Source organism: Haplochromis burtoni, unplaced genomic scaffold (assembly GCF_018398535.1).
Source record: "Haplochromis burtoni strain Fernald_Lab_line unplaced genomic scaffold, NCSU_Asbu1 Contig_23, whole genome shotgun sequence".
NCBI lineage: Eukaryota > Metazoa > Chordata > Actinopteri > Cichliformes > Cichlidae > Haplochromis > Haplochromis burtoni.
This window is the reverse complement of record NW_024582384.1, coordinates 2,574,637-2,598,462: the sequence shown is the minus strand read 5'-3', so window position 1 is coordinate 2,598,462 and position 23,826 is coordinate 2,574,637. Positions and strand designations below refer to the sequence as shown.

At 39.8% G+C, this 23,826-nt stretch overlaps 1 protein-coding gene across 2 annotated transcripts in view; it reads right to left on the bottom strand.

Moving 5' to 3' along the window:
* The window catches only part of fibcd1b (fibrinogen C domain containing 1b), a gene marked incomplete at its 3' end in the record, with an annotated part of 85,120 nt that extends 61,604 nt beyond the window's left edge, over positions 1-23,516 (bottom strand). The window contains 1 exon segment of one of the 2 annotated variants that reach the window (XM_014332076.2): positions 22,558-23,516. In XM_014332076.2, the coding sequence (XP_014187562.1) occupies positions 22,558-22,629 (72 nt within the window). 2 annotated transcript variants of the gene reach the window in all.
* Between the last annotated feature and the right edge of the window lie 310 nt (positions 23,517-23,826).

Genomic DNA, 23,826 nt, shown 5'->3' with positions numbered 1-23,826 from the left:
CACTGCCATACATGTACACACACACACACACACACGCACACATGCATGCACATATCCTCTAACACGAGTAAAGGAGCAAACGCTACATTTGTCTTGTGCCATCAGCATCAAAATCTGATCTCCTTGCCAAGGTCAAATTTTTAAGATGTAGGATACCCCCTTTGTGCGAACGCAGTCGCAAACATAGACATACACAGAGAGATAGATGGGCAGACACACACATGCATGGACACACACACACAAGTAAGGGGACCCAGTAGTGCTATTTGAGCTACAGTCATTAGTCATTCTGCAGGGTAGCTGTACCATGAAGCAGGACACCAGTATCCCTAACATGCATGTATTATTTATGAGTGCCTGTACGGTTTACACGTAGTGATATATGCAAATGTATACATTAAGGAGACGCAGCTCTTCATTTTTGCCTATTTGAGGAAGTGTCTGCCTTCTTATCACGCTGCTATTAAAGTAGCAACACTGTGGGGTGGAGATTCATCTTGCTTTTTAATGATGCGTCTTATTTGTGTGCGTGCGCATGTGTGTGTCTGCATGAAGTTCATAAGGGTATCAGTGAATGTGCTTGTACATCCAGGTAGGAGTGTACTTGCGTGCCCAGGTAAGTGTGTTTCTTGTCCTTGCATGATTGTGCTTGTGCACTTAACTGTTCTTGCAACAGCAATCACAACTCTAAGTGGCCTGCAATTTCAAAGAGAAAAATTGAAGTGGGAGTGGAAAGGACGAAGAAAGACAAGCAAGCTGGTGAAGTTCAGCTGTGAGGAGTCCTTGATGAGAATTATTTTGATTATTCCTGACGAGAGTAACAGGAAAAGCACTATAAATCTATCCTTTTCACTCCACAATAATTTATTGAATGGTGAAGGTGTGCCTTTACCAAAGATATTCTTGTGTTTGTGTGTGCAATTAGGATGCTGTTGCTGTCAACAAAGCATGACTGGTGCATGTATAACCTCCAATAGAATACACCCCTCTTGATGTGCATATGTGCATGAGCATTATGTTTTTGACATTTTATGCAATCATGCTCAAATCCTCCTTACCTGACCTGCGTCTTGCACATTAAAGTTTAATTTCAAGTCAAGACAAGTCAGGTTTATTTGTGAAGCCCAATCTCACATTCACTGTCTTCTTTGTCATCATATCACCAAAGCAAGGCCTGGTTGCTTTTGTTCTGAAAAAGGAATGAAAAACTTAAAGAACAAGGGAATGTCAGTGACATGGAACAAAAAAAATCAAAGAGAAAAGTGAAAATTACGAGTTGAAATGTCTTAGAAGTCGAAGAAAACTCACAGAAATCACGGAAAATTAACATAATATTGCAAAAATTGTAGGTTGAGCTTTTGAAATATGATGTTTTCTGTCTGCAAAAAAGACCTATATGGTAGAGACATGATTTTTAAAGAAATTTCAAATCATTTTCTTTTATTAAAAACTCTTTAAGATGTTTGAAACTTACTGCTTTGACACATTTCTCATTCAATATGTAATATTTCCCTACCTCATACTGATAGGCTTTATGTGTTTAACAATTGCAAGCAACACTTTTTTTTTATCACTAAACGACAGCATAGGACATATAGGTCTTACAAGACATAAAGTAGATGTAAAATATTTACTTAAAGTTCATATTTTGTCTCCATTTGGTTAGTCTCACATAACCTGTGAGAGAAGAGGTAACAATATATGCCTTTTGAAACTGAAAGCCCTTTTTCAATCTTGCTGTTTCACTTCATGCTTACAAAGAAGCCGTTCTGACCTTACGGTGATTGCGTGCTTTATAATCGTGGCTGCAGTGATATGTTTTTGCATTCCAGTGTGTGCGTCTCAGGGACAGTTGGTGACAGAGTCAGTCTCTGTGTGGCCAATTGCAGTGTGAGCTCCAAGGACAGGCAGTGGAGGGTAGAGCGGGTGATTTGTCTCTTAGGATTGAACTCATCCCCCTGCTCTCCTGCTGGCCTCTCCTTCCTCTTCTTTCGCTGCATGCTGTCTTATTTTGAAGGTGAAGAACATTTCTTGCAGTGTTTGCATGCATTCATTTTAGCTGATGCAGCATATTGTCTTTTCCGAATTTAGAGTTTGTGTAGCGCGCACAGTTACACAAGGTCACAGATCCTCAAATAAGCCATTAACATTCACATACGGATATTGTATGTTAAACAAAGCGCTACAGCACAATTTACATATTTGCTTTAGCCCAACGGAGATATAAATACTTATACTGTATATTTTATATATACTATTCTGACCATATAAAACATTTAAAACATTATCATAAAAACTATTCCTTAGGCCTTGGTACTATATTATGCATTTTATTATGACTTTTTAAGTTTATTTTTACCTGTGGATTTTTTTTCTAATCAGTCTGGAGTGGCTGTCTGGGACCAACCAAAGTTCTACGTTGCTCTAATATTGTGATTTCTAGCCAGGATTTGTCTTAGAGGCATTCAGTCATAATCCCACAGATGGTAGCTTCACACCATTGGCTCTTCAGCCAAACACATATGCCAAATGTGTCTGACCCTGTGTTCTGTCTCCGACTAAGTAGGAATACAGCATCAACAACCAGCAGCATTAAGAAAATATATGCGTATATACATATAAACTGCTCATAAAGGGTAATATAATATTTTTGCGAGTCATTAGCTAGGGAATCCAAAGAAAGTGCACCATTTTCATCAATCATGAGCTTTACACAGAGCTGCTCCTTTCAAATCATTGTGGCCTACCATGAAGACACAGCAAATAAACTAATCTCTTATTATATTTAGCACTCTGTAGCAAAATCATTTTTGTTGTTTTTAGTTGGAGAAGATTATATTATTTTCTCAAAACTTTATAATCTGTGCTCTACGTATTAGGAATTTCTATTCTGATTTTGAATCATTGGAAAATCACAGAAAAATCAGACAGGCATAAAAAAGCTAGACTGTACACATTGGAGTAAATGCTCACCACTCTATAGCTAATCACGTCTGCTATTGCTTTTTTGCAACTTAGCTTGATATATGAAAACTGTGCTAAGAGGTAAAATAGAAACTCTTTTCATTAAAGTGCAGAAGAACTGTAAAAAAATGGCTAATGCTAGTGTATGGAAACCAAATTGCTCTCTAATAACTCTATCAAGGTTTTATAATGATATATTACTTAAGAATAGGATGTTATGTTAACCAATCAAGTGCAATGACTTGCATTTCTATGCTTTTTGCACTGAGAAGGACTAAGCACAGCAAGGGCATTATTAAGATCTGGGAGTCCTTGACCTCACTTTCAATCCTTAACAGTGGATAACAGTGTATTTCTTAAACATCTTGTAATATTGATGTTAGGTTTTAGTATGAAATGCTTACTGAGTTACTTCCAGCAACTCGTATGATTTATCATAACATAAATGTACCTTTTCACATTTTCTTTGAAAGTGACATCCTCTACAACAAATAACCAAACTTCTTCAATGTTCTGCATTAGAAAAGAGTATGTGTTTGTGTTCGACTATGATCATGTATGTGTGAACACACCTGTTCATTAAGGTCAATTTCCTGGAGTCCTAAATCTGATTTTCCCTCCTCAAAAGTGAATGTGAAAAGATTATTATTGGCTTCGGTCTTGTTAGCCTTTACAAAGCTTCCCAGAAAGCAAACACAGTAGTACTGCTGCTGGCACTACTCATAAATACCAAAGCAATTTTGTCAATAGGGCCTTTACTGTAATGGAAACATTCTAAATTTCGGTGCACAATAACCCTTCAGAAGCTATGGGCAATAAGTGGAGCACGTACTGCAGAATGGGGATATGCATGCATCGTTAAGGGGCCTCTTCATGTAGAGTGCGGGGGTTTGATCGCTGCCTTTATAAGGTGTAGTATCGGTCACAGGAAAATGTTTGTGTTATTGTATAACTTATTGAGAATGACACAGTTTCAGCATCAGTAAGGGCATATTTTTAGATTTAAAACTATCAAAGGGCAAACAAATGGAAAAGGAATAGTCTTACGAGCAAACACATATTGCATGGTAAAGCAATACCCTAGCAATGAGTCAAAACAAAGCAAAGCAATGGCATTATGCATAAAACAGTGCTGCAGCAAAAATAAAAGCGCTGCAAGCACTGTTTTCCACTCCACGAGGCAAGCAGTAGTACCCACCTTAGTGAAAAATGGGAAATAAAGTAAAACCCTAATGGCTTGCCCAGGGTTGGTATGGAATATATACTGCTCAAAAATTAAGGGATTGTTTAAAACACATATCAAATTGTGATGAGTTAAATAATCAAACTAAAAAATCTTTACTGACATATAATTTGTTGAAAACCAAAAGTCATAACAAGAGCCAGTGGAAACCAAAATCAGCAAATCTTTAAATATTGCATTTAAAATAAGTTAATGTTGTTCACATGTTCCCTTAACATTTTTAGTGGTATGTTTTAATATATTTCTTAACCATATAACATATTTATGTTCATGTATAATAAAAATCTTACTAAATTAGTGTTCTGATTTGTGGTAAAACATTTTCCCTTGTGGTGAATTTGATTTGTTTTTGTTGCAAAACTCCTGTTAGATATATCCAAGCATCCCATTTGTTCAATATGGTTTGAAATAACTATTTGCACTTGAATCCGGGAACAACACTGCATACAACAATTTTTTGTATGTACTGTTAAGCTGTTCCATTAACAGTTACTGAAGCCAGTTAATGCAATCCGAATTGCAACCTAGCATATTTTACTTTACTTGGGCTAGTGGTCAAATAAGAAAAAAAAAGTGATGAGGTGGAAAAAATGAAATGCAGGCCACACCATTTGAAATAGAGCACTTTCTTTCCTTTTACATTACTCTGAAAACTTGGATCAAAAGTCACCAGCCTGAATCTTTGGGACTGAGAAGCAGACAAATATGAGAGCAGAAGCACACTTGCTCTCTGGCTGTTTGTAATAGGAACTGTCACACAACTGTCACTTTTCCTGTGAATGAACTAGGGCTGTGTCAAAAAAAGTACTCCAAATGAACAGTCAGAATACGGCAAGGACTAAATAAATGTAGAGTGACTGCATAAACAGACCAATTGAGTGTGGTTAGCTAGTGCTAGACATCAGTCATGCTCAGGAAGTAGCAGACAAGCTTTCCACTGTATTTACTGAACTAGAACTATATAATAACTCAAACTCACCTCATGTCTGGCAGGTTTTTCATACCAACTTCTTGCAAGGGCTAGTGTAGGTTCAGAAGTGACAGGAAAATAACCATATGGTATCCTAATGCTACTAGCTTACTGTTAGCTAGCAAAAACAAATCTTAATATGAGTTTCTAGCTTACACATCGACTTGAGTTAAGACTGGCAACTGGAAATCAAATGGATCAAATTAAAAAACTTAACTTAGTTTAATTTTGACTAATTAAACAAGACGATGCAGTCCTTACAGCATGCCAATTCTCCAATTTCAAAACAACAGTAAGGTGGCAAACCTATAGATTTGACCCATTCTCAAAATAAGGAAACTTTAAAAGGAAGACACACAAGAACTTAATTAATGGAGTTCTCTGCTGACAATTTCTCTGGAGTTACGAGATTAAACTGCTTCATTAGTGTCTGGGGAGAAAACAGACAGATGAGAAAGGCAGACCTTGGGGGGGAGAGAAATGGGGAGACGGAGAAAGAGTAAGAGCCTGCTTTGTTAGTGTTTGAAAGAGCCACTTTCAAGGCAGTAATTATGACGCAGAAAGAATGTAATTATTTTCCCAGAATGCCAGAGGGCTTTCAAGTACCTCTTAATAGTGATGGGTGACAATCTAATAGACTACAGATATAAGTGGTGCACGAGGCTTAATTGGTGTTTAAATGTAAGTGACTTGTCTGAACACATCTAGGCTCTTTCCTAAATGTGTCGACTGCGCCTGCACCTTATGATCCAGCCTGACATGATGTGACAAATTTGATCAGAGAAAAGCAGTATCATTGTGCAACTCATGCAATCTGACAGCTTGCAGTAACAAGCCTGAGGTGTTGCGAGCGTTTTAAGACTGATTAAGCCGCTGTCACATTTTGCACTTCCCTGGAGATTCCTGTTTAGTGCCAAATTCACAATCAGATGTAGAAACTCGATGTGAATAGAGATCGTCACGGGTCACTTGAGAAAGTTAAGTTTCAGATGGCACATGTTGGCTAGGAAAATGAGCCAAACGTAAGACGCTCTAAGTTACCAAGAAGGAACTCAGCTGCATTACTTCATGGTATTTGGATGACCAGCTTTTCTATTTTAATTAATTGTGATTTGGGGATTTATGCTTTACAGGCAAGCACAGTATCTCACTCTAAATGACTTTTCACACATGGGCTGAAGTGTCAAAATAAATGATTCACTATAATGGATAAACCACTTTGCACCTTGTTGCTGCTTTTCCCACTGCACTAGTGTGAACATGGCTTATGGGAACAGAGGCATTCTCTGTATAAGCCCGGTGGGAAAACTGCAGTGATGAGTTAAAATGTCTGGACTCCTAATGGAGGGAGAACACACCACACAATTTTGTTTTTTTTTACTTAAGCCTCTGTCAGCTTACATTTGAGCACTGTCTTCACACAGTCATTTCCTTTCCTCGCTACTCTGCTAAAAAGTTGATTCGAGAAGCTTAGTAGTCTGACTGAAATCATAAATCCATTTTTATTCATTTCCAGATTTTCATTTTGGAAGATCTATTATAAAAGGGGGGAAAAAACTATTGAAAGCTCAATACATACAGCATGCAGTGACATTTCGAGTAAGCCACAGCAACAAAGTGTTGTAGCTTGTAGCTCTAAGAAAATCTGCTCTGAAGCAGAGAGTGGGTTGTGAGGCTTGTGACAGATGTGAACAGCAAGCTGAACTTTATTTTAATAAACACTGTAGAGGGATGTGTTTGCCACCACCCCCAATACCCTGATCACCATTTGACCCATGGCCCGGCTCACAGCCAACTTCTAATTGTGACAAGGCGCATATGGCACACAATTATTCAGAATAATCTGTTACCATGGTGACAGCTGACCCTGATGGCGACTGATGCATGCTCTTTATGTTAGGCTCCGTGGTCAGAGGCAGTTTTTGCCTCTTTGCCCTCCTAATGTGCTGCGGATTAGAGATGTACATTATCACTTTAATCTTCTCTTTAACCCCTTCCATCGGCCTCGCAGCCCCAGCAGAGAGACGCCTACAGCCACTCAGCGGAGCTGCATATGGCCACAAATGACGTGTGTTTTCCTGCTTATGTGTTTCATGAAAGCCTAATATAAACATACGATTTCATTCTCCCCATAGTGCCATCCTATCTCAGTAATCCACTTCACTCGTCATCTCCATCAACTCCCTTTGGTGTCTCTAAGTGTATGCTCATGATATAAATATACCAAGCTGCTGTTAAGCTCTTACTTACTCTGTCTCTCCCTAAGACAGTCATCTTTCACAAAACAGATAAACAAGCCTTCCACTCGGGAGGTGTATATAACTTACTGGTGAGGTATTCCCTCCCCTTCACCTGCATGAGTCATAATTTTTTTAGTAATGGCAAAATAATTTGTTTTGAGCTTAAAAATGTCAAAACTGAATTTTCCTCAGATCAGTGACAACAGTCAAAAAGCCATTGCAAAGTATATTAGGTAAAGATTATGATTTTAATACAGTAATAATTTTGTTTCAAAGATAGGAGTCATTTTTTTATCACATTTTCCCAGTGATGCTCATGCATCAATGGCACACACTTGATGCCAAGACTTGAATCGAGTTAAATTGTTAAGTGGATTAGAAACAAATGCTATTAGGGCAGAATTCTTCCATTAGACAGGGAAGTCAGTGTGGAACATTGTTCTATAAGTTTCTCAGGTTCATTTATTGATAATATATGGAAGATATCTAAGCCACTGCAGCTTTGTGACCCCTGACACGTCTCACTACAAGCTGACAGCAACTGTTATACCCCACGTAACAGAAATCCCCACAGCAATAACACCACAGCCACCTAAAATAGAAAATACACAATCATCACTTTCTCTTCAGCTGATGACTGGCAGTACCTTAACCCTGGAGTTAAAAGTCAGTCTGTCAGAACAAAGGTTAGTGACCCCAAATCCCCCCACCATCTCTTCTCCTAAACTTGTCATTCCTTCATCCTCCTCTCCTACATCCATTCCTCTTGACCACCCTGCCCCATAGTGCTAAAGAGTTTCTCTCTGCATCTTCAACACATGCAATAAATCAATGTGAGCTGAGTGGCTGTAGAAATAGTGTGAGTCTGATTGATTTCTTATGTTAGCACATTATAGGAGCCTGTGAGGGGGCTGCCAGATTTCATTCCCCAAGTGAGAGAGGCTGTGCGAGAGAGAAAATAAGTTCAAAGTATGGTGGGAATTAAAGAAAGACACTGTTAGCTAAAGAACAATTTTCAAGACTTGTCTGTGATTATATGACAATTATGCTACAGTCTAGTCGCAAATTAAGGGTTGTCAAAAAAAGAAATAGACTCTCAGTTTTATTCTTTACTTTTCGCTGCTTTTTCTCCAAACCCTACATCTTTTACAAAAACACGAGACTTCAAACTTTTCTGTTAGATATGTGACAGAAAAGTTTAGCTGGCTTCCCTGGAGCATTTAAGAGCTGGGTGTCTCAGCTCCTGCTCCTTCTCTCCATTCACCCAACTCCATGGTATTTGTTTGCTTTGGCTTTCATTTCATTTTATCAACTGATAAAACACATCAGCACACCTCATGGAGTACTATAGTTTTCTATTAAATTTGGTTAATACATTGTTAAATTCTGGTGCAAGTAGTGTCTTTTCCATTATTTGTCATGGCCCTTTAGTTGTACTGTGACAAATTTGGGAGCTCATCTGGGATTTGAACCTGGAGCCTCTCCAAAAATGTTGGCGGATGAATGTTAGGTATGTGTTGTTTAGTGTAAAACCTAAAGCAACCAGGCCAAAAGCCAGCCAAACAAATAACATGATGCCACCAGTTCAGAGGTCCCAGGTTCAAATCCTGGACGAGCCCCCAAATTTGTCACAGTTAGTCAAGTGCCATGACAAATAATAGGAGAGAAATGACTTAAACCAAAATTTACCTTTTTATTAACCAAATAAAGTAGACAAACATCGTGCTTCATGAGGTGTGCTAATCAGCGTTTTCATTGTAACACTAGTTGGATGGGTGATTGAATGTTAAATATATATGGCTTTGGATGTTGTGATAACCTTAAACAACCAGGCCAAAGCCCACAAAACAAATAATATGGTGTTGGGTGAATGGATGGATGGAGCAAAAGCTGAGACACCAAGCTCTTAAATGCTCTGGGAAGACTGGCCAGGTGTTTCCTGTTGTACTGATTAACTCTGCCCACCAGACAACACAAATGAACAAACAGCCGTAACACATCAGGCCCTGACCAAGACAGAGGGCTGTCACAGATCCAGTCCAGTTCCATCGCGTGTAAACTTAATTCATTAGTGATTCTGTAAGGAAACTTTAAATAAAGGTGGCAGACAAATGGCTGAGACACTGCTGTGCTGACAGACTTTCTAAAGGCTTTTAAAATATCACACAAACCTAGACTGGAAGCACTTGTACCTGATAATCTGACAGCTTGTCTGGAAAATGTCAATTTAAGATTAGTAAAGCAAGGTCAAGATGAAAGTAAAAAGAAACTTTTACAAGTGTATAGATTTTAAATTGTGCTTTTACATGCCATCCATGAGACACAAAAATAGATGAATGAAATTAAATAATACTAAAAACACAAGGATAGGGGGATATAGAGGGCAGATAATGCTCAGAGAGAATGCAAAGATAGTCTTAAGATTCTGTTTTGAACTGTTTGATAGTCAGGGACTGAATGCTGCAGTGTTTGGGCCATACATCTTCTAAGTCCTTGGATAAAATAACAAGCACTCCAGCAGAATAACAAAACTAAGACATCAGTTTCAGCAGAGAATAATAAAATCCCCTCTGGCACAATTTAAACAAAACACTAACATTAAAAGCCTGAAAACTATTTATACTATTTCCTGTATGGATGTTGTATTAGATTGCAATTATTCTACAGGTGGCTATCAAGTCTACGTCAATACACACTGTGAGAGCCAAGTCAGACAAAATGCCAGTAAAGGACACTGCTCGCCTTTCACACAACAAGAAAATACAAAACCTCTGCCCAGCTGGGTTTTTTTATGCATCATAGAGTTTAATTAATTTTTATGAAGTCATGGTTTCTCAAAGACAAACTGTAACATTTATGGTGAGATCTCAACAGTTCATCCCATATGACCAAGGTTATGAGCAAATATGTGCAGAGTCAGTCTGCAGATATTTGCTCATGGAAGCTCATAAAAGTGGTACTTTCCTTTACTACTGTGTTACCAAGGTAAAGGTAAAGGTAAAGGTAACATGGTAAACTTTACACACAGAGAAGATTATCAGCAAACTATCAGCTTAACTCGTGTTTACCTTTGCCACACAGATGTCTCACTTTAACCAGGTTGGATCACCAAGGTCATCCCAGCGCCATTCTCGACCGGGTTAACTTCAGAGGATCAGACCAGCAGCTCACTACTGATTAAATTACAGTCATCATTCCCACAGGACTGACAGGAAGACCATCAGAAATATTTGCAGATCAGATTTTAAATGTCAAATCATAATTTGTGTGTAACTATAACACCATTTTCCCGGTGCTTTGTTCATAATTATCATAATGGAGTTTGCAATTATTCTACCTCTTTCACATGAAAATGGTTTTCGCTGAATAGGTAAATCTAAATCTAACACAGCCTGCTCTGTGATATTAGTTATTCAGAGCACCTAATGCTAGGCTCAGTGAAGCCAGATCAACCAAAGTGAGTCAGTCCAAGATGAACTTGCTGGTCCATGCTAAGCATTAACATTACAAGCTTATTACGGACTACAGACTCCATGTCAAAATGTATTGCATGTGATATAGAGTATTAGGAATATTGTAGAATGCTATGCCTATTATCTGCTGTTTCCTGGATATTTGTGTCCACTCACAAAGTGCTTTAGCTACCGAGCTTTAGATGTGTACATTTTACTGTAGCTGGTTTTCCTGTAATGTTTTGCATTACTAAAGAGTCTGTGTGTCCGGTTTCATGCACAGTAGGTGTCTGCATGAGTGAGTGTTTGTTTCTCTGAGGAATATGTCGTTCTGCTGATGCCAAATTCCACAGCATCAGCAGAACGAGTGGTCTGCAGTACTCAACATTTCCATATCCAATCACATTCAGGATATAGTATTGCAGAGACGTGCAGAATTTCACCAAAGGAGACAAGACAAACCACATATAATAATTATGCTCTTGTCTAGTGAAGCCATACGAGGGGCTCAAAAACTGCTCTGAAATGAGATGTAAGTTGACATAAAGCATAATGGTTTTCTTTTTGGTGATTAAAAAAATGCAAGGTAGATGATGTATGACAAAGCCCATTTCAGCAGCTCTGTGTCTGTGTGATTTTTTTTTAAATGGGCTGAGAACAATAATATGTTTCTTCCCAAAGATATAGTAAATCCAGCTATGTGGGCTAGGGAGGGATTTTAAAAAAAAAACGCAACAACAATCATTCTTCTACATTTTTTTTGACAGATTTATGGTTTGAATCACTTAAAAGGAGGGTTTTGGAATAACAACAAGCCATGGGAGTGAGGCCTACAATCCTCATTTATTCAAATGTGCCACTTTCCCCCAGCACATCTGAATAATGGCACACAGTCTGCCAGATTGAATTTTTGATGATGAATAAATAATGGATGTTAGTGGATAAGTCTGTTAATACATTAGCCATGAGTTTGTCATAACTGTTTAATTGGATAGCTGCAATAAATACATTTCTGCATACCCCCCTGCCTCCCTCTGTGTCTGATTAGTCCTGGATAGATTTCATGGATCAAATCTATTTTATTTATTTATTTTTTATTCCTCTCCTAAAACTGTTCTCACTTCCAATACCTTTTGGCATACTCATATCACTCACCTAACCTCTCTCTTGGTGTTTTCTTCATATCCTACTAATCACAAACGTAAAAACATAACTGACTTAAAATATAGTCAGCGGGAACTCTTCTACTATTAATGACTGATACCAAAGATGCTTTACTGCTTGCGGTCAGTGCCATCCTTGCAGAAAATGTGATGTACATTTTAAAGGAAGGGATTGGGCTTGGTTTGGTGCAGGATCTAATTAATTCTCATTTCTTATTATCTTGTAAAAGCCGGTCCCTGAAACTAAAAAAAAAAAAAAAGTCGGTGGCTATTAACCATCCACTGAGTGTGTTTTTTCTGACACATTTAACTGAATGGATAAGGAATTACATTTCCAAGCCAATTCATAAGTCAAGAATACTACCTAATTAGAACAAGGTTTTCTTAGCCTCCATCCTTGTTGTCAATTAATGCTGCTATTAACCTTGAGACATCTGATGGCGCATGGCCCATAATGACGCTATTATGTTTCCTCCGTTAGCTTAAGCAAGTCATCAGCAGGTAAATATATGAAGCTGGTTTGCTGTGGAATTGCCTTTACTTGGCTCAGAGAAGAACCAATAATGTGATTTTGGAGAGATGGCTGCACGAGAGAGAGCAAAGTATCTCGATCACGTGTTCTCTGGCAGTAAAAAGAGGCCCCCAGTACACAAGCACAGGAACAGATGACACTCTTTAGCATTACTATTTTAAAAATCAGCTGTGGCTTGCTCCGAGGCATTCTCCATATTCAGCTTAGTTTATGTTAAGACTGCATTATCATCCTCTTACCCCCTGCTCTCCTATGCTTTTTCTGCTCCGGGTCCAGTGGCCAACAGATGGATTTCTTGATTAAACTTCCCTGTATATCATAAATTATTTACTAGTTTTTCAAATGAATTCGCTCAATTAATTCACTGTTCAGGCTTCATTTTTAGTTTGATGCATCAGAAAGGAAAAATGCGTAGGTGACTTGTTTTGTGTGCTTCCATGTGTGATGATATTTAATAGTTGATTAATGATGAGGGAGCATCAAGACAAAAAAAAAAAGCCCCTTATGTGGTGTTGTGGAGCGATGTATGTTCGCTTAAAAGAAGGGTCCTAATCTCACATCTCTATTTTATCAAGACGCTAGCGTGACATGAACAGAGCTCTTTAACTCTTACATTGAAATCGCCAGGAGGAAATTGGACATTTCTCACTGCAGATATAAAGATAGGGTCCAATCTGTCAGGGAAACGAGCCCGGCTAGTTGTCCTCTGCGATGACTGAACTCTGTAATACATGCACATGCTGCATCGCTCTCATCCCTCACCCCACCGCTCGTTTCACATCTAGCCCACTCTTTTCCTCCCATCTCCACACACCTCTCATCTGCCTCTCACAGGTGATTTCCAATGCATTTTTAATGCTGAATTAGCAGGGAGGTGAATGATCAGCTGCATATTAGTGATATTATAGTCTCTTGGAATAAAATAAAACATTTTCTTTTCTTTAAAGTGTTCCTTTTTTAATCTTCATGACTTTTTTTGCAACATATGCTGCAGGACCAGCAAAGGTCCAACAGATGTACTTTTCATGTCCTTCCCTGCCTGCTTTCCTCTCCCCCCAAGTCTTTTCCTGGACTCTTAGCTCTTCTACTGTAAAACCCTACCCATCAGGTCAGCTTGTTGACAGGTCTGTCAATACGTGCTCTGGCTGGTAGAGAGTAACCTTGGCCTCTTTCTTAATGCTCGCATTTACTTTTTCTCACAACTGTTCAAAAACATACAATAGGCCACCACCATCATCATCATCATGTACACATGTTGTGTTTGCCCACACACATTTAAGGACATGCAAGTGCACTGAGTCACGTGCGCCTTCGGGCATACACACTTGACCCAAAGCGTATGTAGTGCACAAAATCAACATAATCACCAGAACCATGAATCAATTAGGTACAGTTATTCCCTATTACAGCTGTTTTCCTGGATGCGAGTGAGCCCTTGGTGATGCTTTGGGGCATCTGCAATGAGCCTTGTAACTGATCCAAGAGTTGACTGTGTGGAAAAAGACTGCGTTCCCTCCCCAAAAGCAATGTGTGGTATATCTGATAACAACCCTTTGTTGATGGTACGTGGGATTTTGAGCAGCTGGAATATATCTGCGTCATCTTGCAAAGGTACATGTGCCCCCAGCTAGCCCGCTGTCTGCGCAACACTGATCTGGGACTGTCTATGATTCATTCGCTCCAACCCTCCTGTGTCATTTTTACTCCACTTTGGGTTACTCTTTTGTTTCTTTACTCTAGGTCTTGTTTTCATTCTTCTTCATCAAATTCTGTTTTCATTTGTGTTCCTGTTCTTCCTGGATAATGGCTCTTTTTTCTCCGAAGGCCTTGTTGGCCAGCTTGTAGCACTAGACATCTGAAAGTCTGCACATTCATGTGAATAAGAAATATATACACTGAGAAAGTGAGAAAAAAATATAGAAATAAGGGGTGAAAAGCACACAGGAAAGCAGTTCCCATGTTTAACCTTCAGATGAGCAAAGGCCTATCTTCATAGAGCTACGCATCCCAGCATACATTTCTATTCCGAATATCCACTAGCTCACCAATATTGTGGATCTGTAGTCTTGTTTGAAAAATGGTGCAGGCATTCCAGATGTGACCTGTTTTATGTCCTTTTTGAATATCGCCTAGATGCCCCTCCTGGACTTTTTACCAACAAGCAGTTTGTTTACAAAAACGTCGTATTAGAACAAAAGATGACAGAAATACTTATAAAAAGAGTAGGAAACATGAGAACATTAAACACAATCATGAGACAGACTCATAATCTTAATCCTACCATGAACTAGCCAAATTACAATTTAACCATAGGGTTGTATTTGTGTATTATCTATTTGTCAGTATATTGGTACTGGCATTTACAACAGTGGAAAATTGAAAATTAATTACACAGTTATCCATCAGAAGGCGCTCTGCAACTTCTCTGTTTTCAACACCACAAAAATAACAACTAGCTAATGCTAGCAGACTATAAGACATGAGTGATATACGACTTGTCATGACAACAAAGAAAGATGATCTTTATGTCATTATTGTAAGAACTTAATACACATAACTAGGGATAGGTACCGGTGTCCGGCGCCATGATGGCACCGGTTCTGACATAAACGGTAGTAACCAGACCGAAAAGCAGCGCACATTTTGGTGCTTTATTTAGGTGCTTTTTTTTTCCTGAGCTGTGATACACTTTAGATTCTAGCCAATCATTTTACGTTTCTGAGGATAGTAGGCGGGTCCAGGTACGTACGTTCTTTTAGAGCAGAGCTACAGATTAAAAACGCCCAAGGCCAAGCGGTCAAAAGTCTGGCTGTACTTGACAGCAAAATATGCAAACTCAGCAGCCTGCAACAAGTGCTTTAAGCTGATACTGTGATACTGTGCAAAGAGGTAACACCTCGAATCTGATGAAACACCTGGCGACGCATAGCGTTTTTTTAAAAGCCGAAATGCACCGTATTTGATAGCTTGCTGCGAGACCTCACACCGTGCACATCTACTGTGAGTGTGGTGCCTGTTATCGGACCCGGAGTTAGCAACATCCCCCAAAAACCCGAAGAGGAGAGTCCTGGCCTCTAGCCCTGCCAGTGTAGCAGAAATGATGAGGATGATGATGGCAGCAGCAGCCGTTCTTCTCTGCGTGAGTAGCTTAATGTTGTCCGTGTGTAATTTACGTTGAGTAGGCTAACCACGTTATTACATTAATGCACATAAGGTGAACTAGCAAACACCGTCGTAGTTACATGCAGCTGTCGTCTTGTTTGATGGCAGATGCTCCCTTCACCCTGGCCAAAAAGGCTAAAATGACCAAAGAAAAAGTGGAAAACAGTTAAACATGAGAGGTTTTTGGACAAAGTTTGTGTTTTTTCCATTGTTTAAGCACTGCTTCCAGCCCAGAGTGATGCCATAAATCCCCTATAGCTGCAGAAAAGGCTAACATTGTTATCTTTTTACAAAAAAACAGCTGAACATGAGAGGTTTTTGGACCAATTTTGTGTTCTCCATTCTTTAAGCACCGGTTTGAGCACCGGTTTGAGCACCGGCACCGTTTGAAAAGTACCAGTTTGGCACCGGTATCGGATAAAACCTAAACGATACCCATCCCTACACATAACCAATATTTTGAAAAAATACAGCCTATGTATTGGATTTTGAAAACTCCAAATATGGGAGTGGTTCTTATATAGTGCCATTTGAGTACTTAAGCGCTTAAGTGGCTTCATACAATATGTCTCATCTGCATAAGTACTTCCTATCCAGTATTCGGACACACATTCAGAGTCCGATGAACGCATCAGGATCAGCTCGGGGTTCAGATTGGATTGGATTCTGGTTCTTCAGGGACTGAACCACCAACATTCTACATTGAAATACATACATAAATATTTTTTTTATTCAATTAAAAATAAATAACTGAACATATTAAGACTATCTGTTTACAACCATTTTGTAACTAAAAAAGTTGGAAATATTAAAAAAAAAATAAAAAAACAACATGCATCTGCTTTTTATTTCCATAGCAATTTGGTAACCAATATTTTGGCCACCTCTGGCCTCATTGCTCATTATGACCCTTCAGTATTTTGCAGCTGAACAGTGACCATTTCTATTGAGGTAACCATGGAGTGTGCTGGGATGCTACACAAAATGGCTCTGTCTGTGTCGGAAACCTAAACAAAACTGCATGCCGCTCCATTACGACACTCAATCACTTTCTATGAGAAAGCACTCTTCACTTATATAACAACTTGACAGTAATGGCTCATTACCTCTTTGATCCACCAACACACAGGGTCCTCTCACACATTCATACCTTCATTCTAACAATAGTCCTACACTCCTGTGAACCACTTAGGCTTTGAACCCACAATTCAACAATACTAAAACAATGGAAAGCATCTATAGCGCATGGATGTGTTTATAGCTGGAAGGAAGCTGATATTGCACCGATACAAAGAATAAAAACAGAGAGAGGCAATTAGAAAAGCATTTGTGTAAGAAGAGACGTACCCACAGGAAGATGAGAAACAGCAAAAAATTAAGACTTTGAAATTCATTATAGTACACGCGCCAGTTTATAGGGGATGTTGCTATGAAGAGCAAAGTGAAATCAGTGACACCGAGGGACTGTTTTTGTTTTCTTCTTGATAAATAGAGTTACTATATCTATTCTGTCCCCCTCCCCCAACTAAGTTTGAAAGGATTGATAAAAGTAAGTCATCACACAAGCGAAACATGCATAGACCCTCGCATGAAAATGTCAAACTATAAGTACTTTCATGTACTGTACAGTTCTTAACACAGCCTAATTTGAGATGTTTACAGTACAGACAAAAGCGCCCACATGTAGAGACAGAGAAAGCAACTTCCACATTATCATTGTAATTGATGCGCTGAAGTTGACTGAAAGCAGAATGTGTAGCTATTATTGTATCCGTATCGATGATGTGACAAATACACGAAGCCCTTTGGTGTCAGGTGCTTCCTCGATGCCAAGCCAGAGCAAGGCAGGGGAGACCAAGGCCGAGGTTGTTAGAGCTGTAGTCCTGCCACAGCAAGACCCCCCACAGGGAAATCACAGGCCCAGTGATCCAGGGAAGTCTCTCTGCTCTGTTTTGCTCCAGTCCACATGGCCTCCTATACCTCTGGCCAGCTCAGCAGGTTCATTATTTCGACAAGGGTACCCACAGAAGCAGCAAGCCCACATCTGTCACGGAGACGGCATGCATTTACAATCTTCAGCCCTCAACATACTGTTATGCTGATGATTAAAGTATCATGGCATGGCTGTATAGAACATATACTTCACATGTGTCTGCTTCCACTGTAGCGTTGTTATTAGGGCCGAACAATTAATCAAAGTCACGATATGAAAGGCCGCAATTTTCCAATTGCAAATGCTGCCCTATTAAACACAAATAAGCCGTAGCGAGTAAAAGTTTAAACTATGATGACAACTGCAAATTCTTTCTGTTACAGTTAATAAATGTTAAATCTTTGCATATCCTAGCTGTCATCCTAGCTAGTATGCTAACTGTGGGCATGCCAGCAGTTTTAATTTGATCATTAATTAGCAGCGGGGAATGTAAGTACAGCCACGACTCTCTTTTAGTCATGTTTTTGGTCTTTACCAAATCCTTTGGGAAGTAGCTGACTTTTTACAGGCTGCACTCATCTATATTTTCACTCTTTTTCACTAATTATGGCTTTTGGTTTAAAAGGCTCGACAGAGAAGAGGAGATTAATAATTCTCTGTATTGATCGCTATGTGGGAAAAGTTTCGCTGCCATTTGACGTATTCTTTATATGGAAAAAAAGAATAATTACCATTTTTGTACAGTGATCATGGCAGTTTCATGTGTTTGTTTGTCGAGTGTAAATGGCTTCTCAGTTGTACGCACATTACTGTTTTGAACTCGTCACATGAACGCTATAAATCGTGACCTGAACGATTCAGAGCTGCAAAGAAGCGTGCTTTGTGATTGCAGATATCAAGATTACCATCAGTTGCCTCTTAACAGCTGCTTGTCGTTATTATCATGGAGTAGCCACTCTGCAATCGTGTTGTGCTGTTATCCAGAAATCTAAAGGCACTTTGGAACTTCTTCATTATGTTTGAATGCTACTGAGCAATGTCAAGCATGAGACTACTGTTGATTGGGACACCCCCTCTCCCATTGACCAGAAGATATTGCACTTTTCCCTTCCATTAAAAACTGAGGTTAAGGTGCTTAAAAAAAACATATGATACATATTCCATTAGTACATGAGCAAGATTACTTAGTGATTGCACTCACTTCAGGGCACTTCAGTTTAACGTACAGGACGGAAATAAAATAATCACACAGTTACTTAGAAATAAAAAAATTTCCACTATTGCTGTAGGCGTAAATCAGTGTGTGCATGAAGTCCTACAGAGCCTGACTCTTGTGCCACAGTTGCGTGTGGGTACAACATCTAATTAAGTGAGTTAGTGCAGTTTGATAAATACCAGCAGAGGTGTCGACATAATTTGTGATATGGGTTGCTGCTGAGTCTGTTTTTGATACTTGTGTGTGATAAACATAGTGTGTGTCTGCACATATCTTTGCATGTATGTGTTGCACATCATCCTCCTTCATATAGCTTTCCTTCATGATGTTTTGGAGATAGATAGACTTCCTAACTATTGTTACACGCTTTGCTGACTCATTGATTCCATTTCTTGACTTTGATCAGTTTGTGTTGGTTGTGGTTCTAAAGTGAAGCTTAGGGTGTAAGAGCTGACAAACTGTCAGATATATTCCATGGTTTTCTAGTCATAAACATTTTTTTTTCCCTCAATGCTTTGGAAAGTTTAGAGAATGTTATTGATTATCTCCAGCCCAAGTGGGCAACCCCACTGGGCTTATCTCCCTTTAAAGCTGTACTGTGTGCGTGTTTCTGCATCATGTGTGGTAAAGATGAGAAATATACAGACATATCCTATGTGCAGTACATTTATATATACCATAGGTGTTAGCACATGTGTATGCACTTATATCACACTATGAAATTTAAAAAGAAAATGCCCCTTAACCTGCTATAAGAATCACAGCACAGTAACTAATATACAAATCTATAAATCTGATATAGAAAGGGAGTTTTTCCTTCCCACTGTTGCCAACGTGCTTGCTCATGGGGGTCCATATGATTGTTGGGTCTTTCTCTGTGTGTATTATTTTAGGGTCTACTTTACAATATAAAGCACCTTGAGGTGACTGTTGCTGTGATTTGGCTCTGTATAAATAAAATTGAATTGAATAGAATAGCTAACCTTTCAAAAGAAGACCTACAGGACAATGGGGTTTCTTTACAGAACAAACCCTTTCTTATTCCAGTGTTGAATTACAAAAATGTAAAACTGATACATAACTTAAAACAGAGAGTTGATGAATCACAATTTCATCCATTCATTCCAGCCATGTAAGCAAACAGGCTAATGATTCAGGCGAGCGGCTTTCATCGGAGCGTGAGAGAAAATGGAGGTTAAATCTTAACAGTTAAGCAGGTCATTGGCTTCAGGAGTCACATGATAATTCACTTCCTTGTCCTTTGGATACCTTTTTGATATTATGTGAATGACTGAAAACAAGTTCTGTTTTCCTATAATCATCATCCAGTCCTTTGGGCTTTCATCATTTGGACTGCATGCGACCAAAAGCTCTTACTCTGGGGATGTGTATTCATTCCAAAGCAACCTGCTCTTATCACATTTTGTTTTTGTTTTTCTGTTGGTTTTTTTTGCCTTGACTTTTCTCAGCTCTGACTTTTTTCATCAAAAAAGCCTAATATGAATGCTCCGCTATTGTGCTCGCTCGAAATTCTCCCAAGTTAATAGCACATCCAACCATGCGGCCACAGTCACACAGTTGCTTTGTATCTGGCGAAGATTTCAAAGCTGGTTTTTAAGTCGCACTTGAATCTCCGCTTTACTCTAAATGGCACCCATCTGTTACAAAAGGGCACAGATGACAGCCCACCTACAGCAACGACTCAAATATGCAGAGTTACCAGACAAATACCAGGCGATGTTTTGTAATATCAAGACAAACAGAGACCGCAAGAGATCTCTATTACCTGATCCCTCCCCACTGGGTCTGAAATGACTGTGTCAATAGCACGAGACTGGAGATAAAAGATTGGTATTACTGCTAAAGATTGCAGGGAGAGACTGGCTGACAGAAAGAGAGGGATGGGGTGGGGGTAGCAGAGAGAATGGTTATGTCTGCCTGTGTGTGATAGTAACATAACAAGTGCCGAAGAAAGAGACAGATTGATGTAGGGAGGAGTGGGACAGATTGGAGCATTAGGCATTCTTATTTCCCACAACATCTCCTCTCACCCAGTGTTGAAGTTATGGATAACATTCGGCTTTTTCACAATATTAGAGTCATTCAGATTTTTTTTAATCTAAACATGACTCTTCACTTTTCATTCATTCATCAACAACACCCCCCCCCCCCCCCCCCCCACCTCAGTTTAGTTTACTGATCAGACACAGAGAGGCTAGCATTGCAGAACACACACACACACACACACACACACACTCAACACATTAAAACCCAGGGCAGGCTATCTGGTGTTCACGTGACCTTTAAGTGCTTATAAAATAGACAGGGGAGCTTGTAGGCAATAAAACGCTGGCCTCGACTTCACTTATAAGCAGGTTACATGAAGATCTGCCAGCTGTAACATACAGCACATTAAACTCATCTTGGTATCAGTCCATACTCATGCAGCAAGACTCAAACACAGGCCCACAGTGCCACCATGCAAGTGACTCTGACTGAGCCCTGAAATCTACAGGAGAGCAGCAAGCCACACATCCAACACCTAAGCAGTATTAGAAATGTGCCAAAGTCGAGCGTCTTTCTAACAATTGGAATGGCACCATTCGCAATTCACAGTACAAAAAACAAAACAAAAACATTCTAAAAACACATATTATTGATTAGTCTCACTGGGATAATAATGTTGTCGTATATTTAAAAAAAAAAATCTATTGTGCGATTTATGTGAGCTGATTTCCTATGAAACAAATCAAAGGTGCGTCAGCAATGGAAAGGTCGCCAAACTGCAGGCTCACGTCAGATTTGCTCTTACTGTCTCAGATTTCTCTGAGGAACTTTTCAGCACTTTCACATTTCTTATTAAAAGCCATCTACATTTTTAGAAACAAGGAAAGGAAAACGTGTGTTTTCTCCTTTCTGTGTGTTTTGCAAAGGCCACAAGCTGTATCAGTGCCCCGAAATCCGATCCCCTGTTCCCGAGGAGACCTTTCTCTCTCTCGCCTCCTCTCTCTGTCTCTTTCTCTCTCTCATTGGCTGTCAATAACCCTCTACTGACCTTGTGAAAACACATTGACTATTCCCCAAAGTAAGCCTTTCGTGCATGCAACACCATACACGTCCGACCCTGTCCCAGTTCACCCGAGCGGGAGACAGGCTGAACTCAAGATTGTCGGGAGGATGTCTGTGCGCCAAGTTTCGGCATTTTCAACAAGACAAACGTGATTTTCAGACAAGCGAGCAGCTTGCAGCCCGAAGTAATCTGACAATATGTGGTGAGGATGCAGCCGAGATGCGCAATTATCTCCTGCAGTGATTTTCACCTATTCCCCTTAATTAATGTATTTCTAAGTAGGGCTAACTAACACGTTCACGCGCTGTGACACATTAAAATAAAAAAATAAATAAAAAGTAGCCGTGGGGACCGTGTGATCCGCGGGTGGGTTGAAACATTATGACAGGAACAGAAGTGCTAAAGCTCGGGGAGTCGGGAATAACAGCTCATCTGCAGCTTCTGTCTCTACAGTGCAGTGATTCGCCCGAGAGGCACATCACCAAATTCAGCGTGGTAACACTGCAGCAAGCAGATGCACCACTCCTCATAATAATAATAATAATAATAATAATAATAATAACAGTAATTTTAAAAAGCCCACAGATCGAGTGGAGAATGTGCGGAACATACCTGGTTTTTATGCCGAGTTCCATCTTCGAGTTCAGAAGAGCTGTTCATGATTCCCCATCGGTCATTTACCATCACACGAAGAATCGGCGCATCGAATCCGCCTGTGTTTCGGGGCGGCAGGGAATAAGCCCACTCTTTTTAAGTCTTTACCTGCGATTCAGCCTACTCCATGAGAAAGAAAAATGGGGGTACTGGACGTAGAAAAACGGACAAGGCAAAAGTACTTATGCGGCACTTGCACACATTACGCACCAAGGGAACTTAGACTAAATTCCTCCAGACTTTCCTGCTTCCGTATCCAATATTCCAATTAGAAAGAGTTTTCTTCTATTACAATCTCCTGGAAATCAAAAACAGATTCACAAACGCGATTATTCTGCATTTAACATTTTTTTTTTTAAAAAAGAGCAACCTCTCCCCCCAAAAATTTATCTTGATCAAGCACCAAGCGCAGTCCTTTTAGTCCACAAAAAGAAATCGACAAAAATCTTTGTTCGCTCAGATTGCTTGGTGCATTCTGACCTTTGCGTCCACCCACTCCCGTTATCCGGACACTTTGAGGCGCCAGGTTGGCCAAGACTGTTTCCACTTATCACTGAACAGGTAGAGAGAAGATGGGGAGAGAGTTGCAGAGCCGCCGCGTCCTTTCCACTTCTCCAGAAACCCTCCAATAACGGAGCCGCTGGACGGATACTCTTGCTCTTTTTCTTTTCTGCGCCAGGCTGATCTATCTGGGAATTTCACACAATGCCGTTGACAAGACGTGTTGCGGTGAGATTAGCGTGCTCCGCTTGCGAGCTCCGCACGGGGCGCTCCGTGCCTCCGACTGTCAATCAGCGCGTCCCTTCGGTACGTGCGGCGCGCTCCAGGGCAACGTTCCTCCCCAGTACCGCCCTGCCCTCGATAGATGTGCCACCGCCTCACCGCCTACTGCTTCACTTCCACCTCAGCGCAAACCCTCCTATCCCGCTGCAACCCAAACAGAAGCAGATCATAGAATATATATATATATATATATATATATATATTTCTAATGTGGAGACCACAGACTGTAGGCGGTTAAACACAACCCTGAGAACAGATTGCTGATGGAATCCTCCTTGTGGAAATCTAATAAAGGTTGCTTCATATTTCAGAGATTGTCACAGCACCCTTTGAACATTTTTGCACCCAGTGTCTGACTGGATTTTAATGACTAGACGTAAGATTACCTAGGATTTCTAATTGGTGTGACAGCCGTTAGAAGTGTGTGTGTGTGTGTGGGGGGGG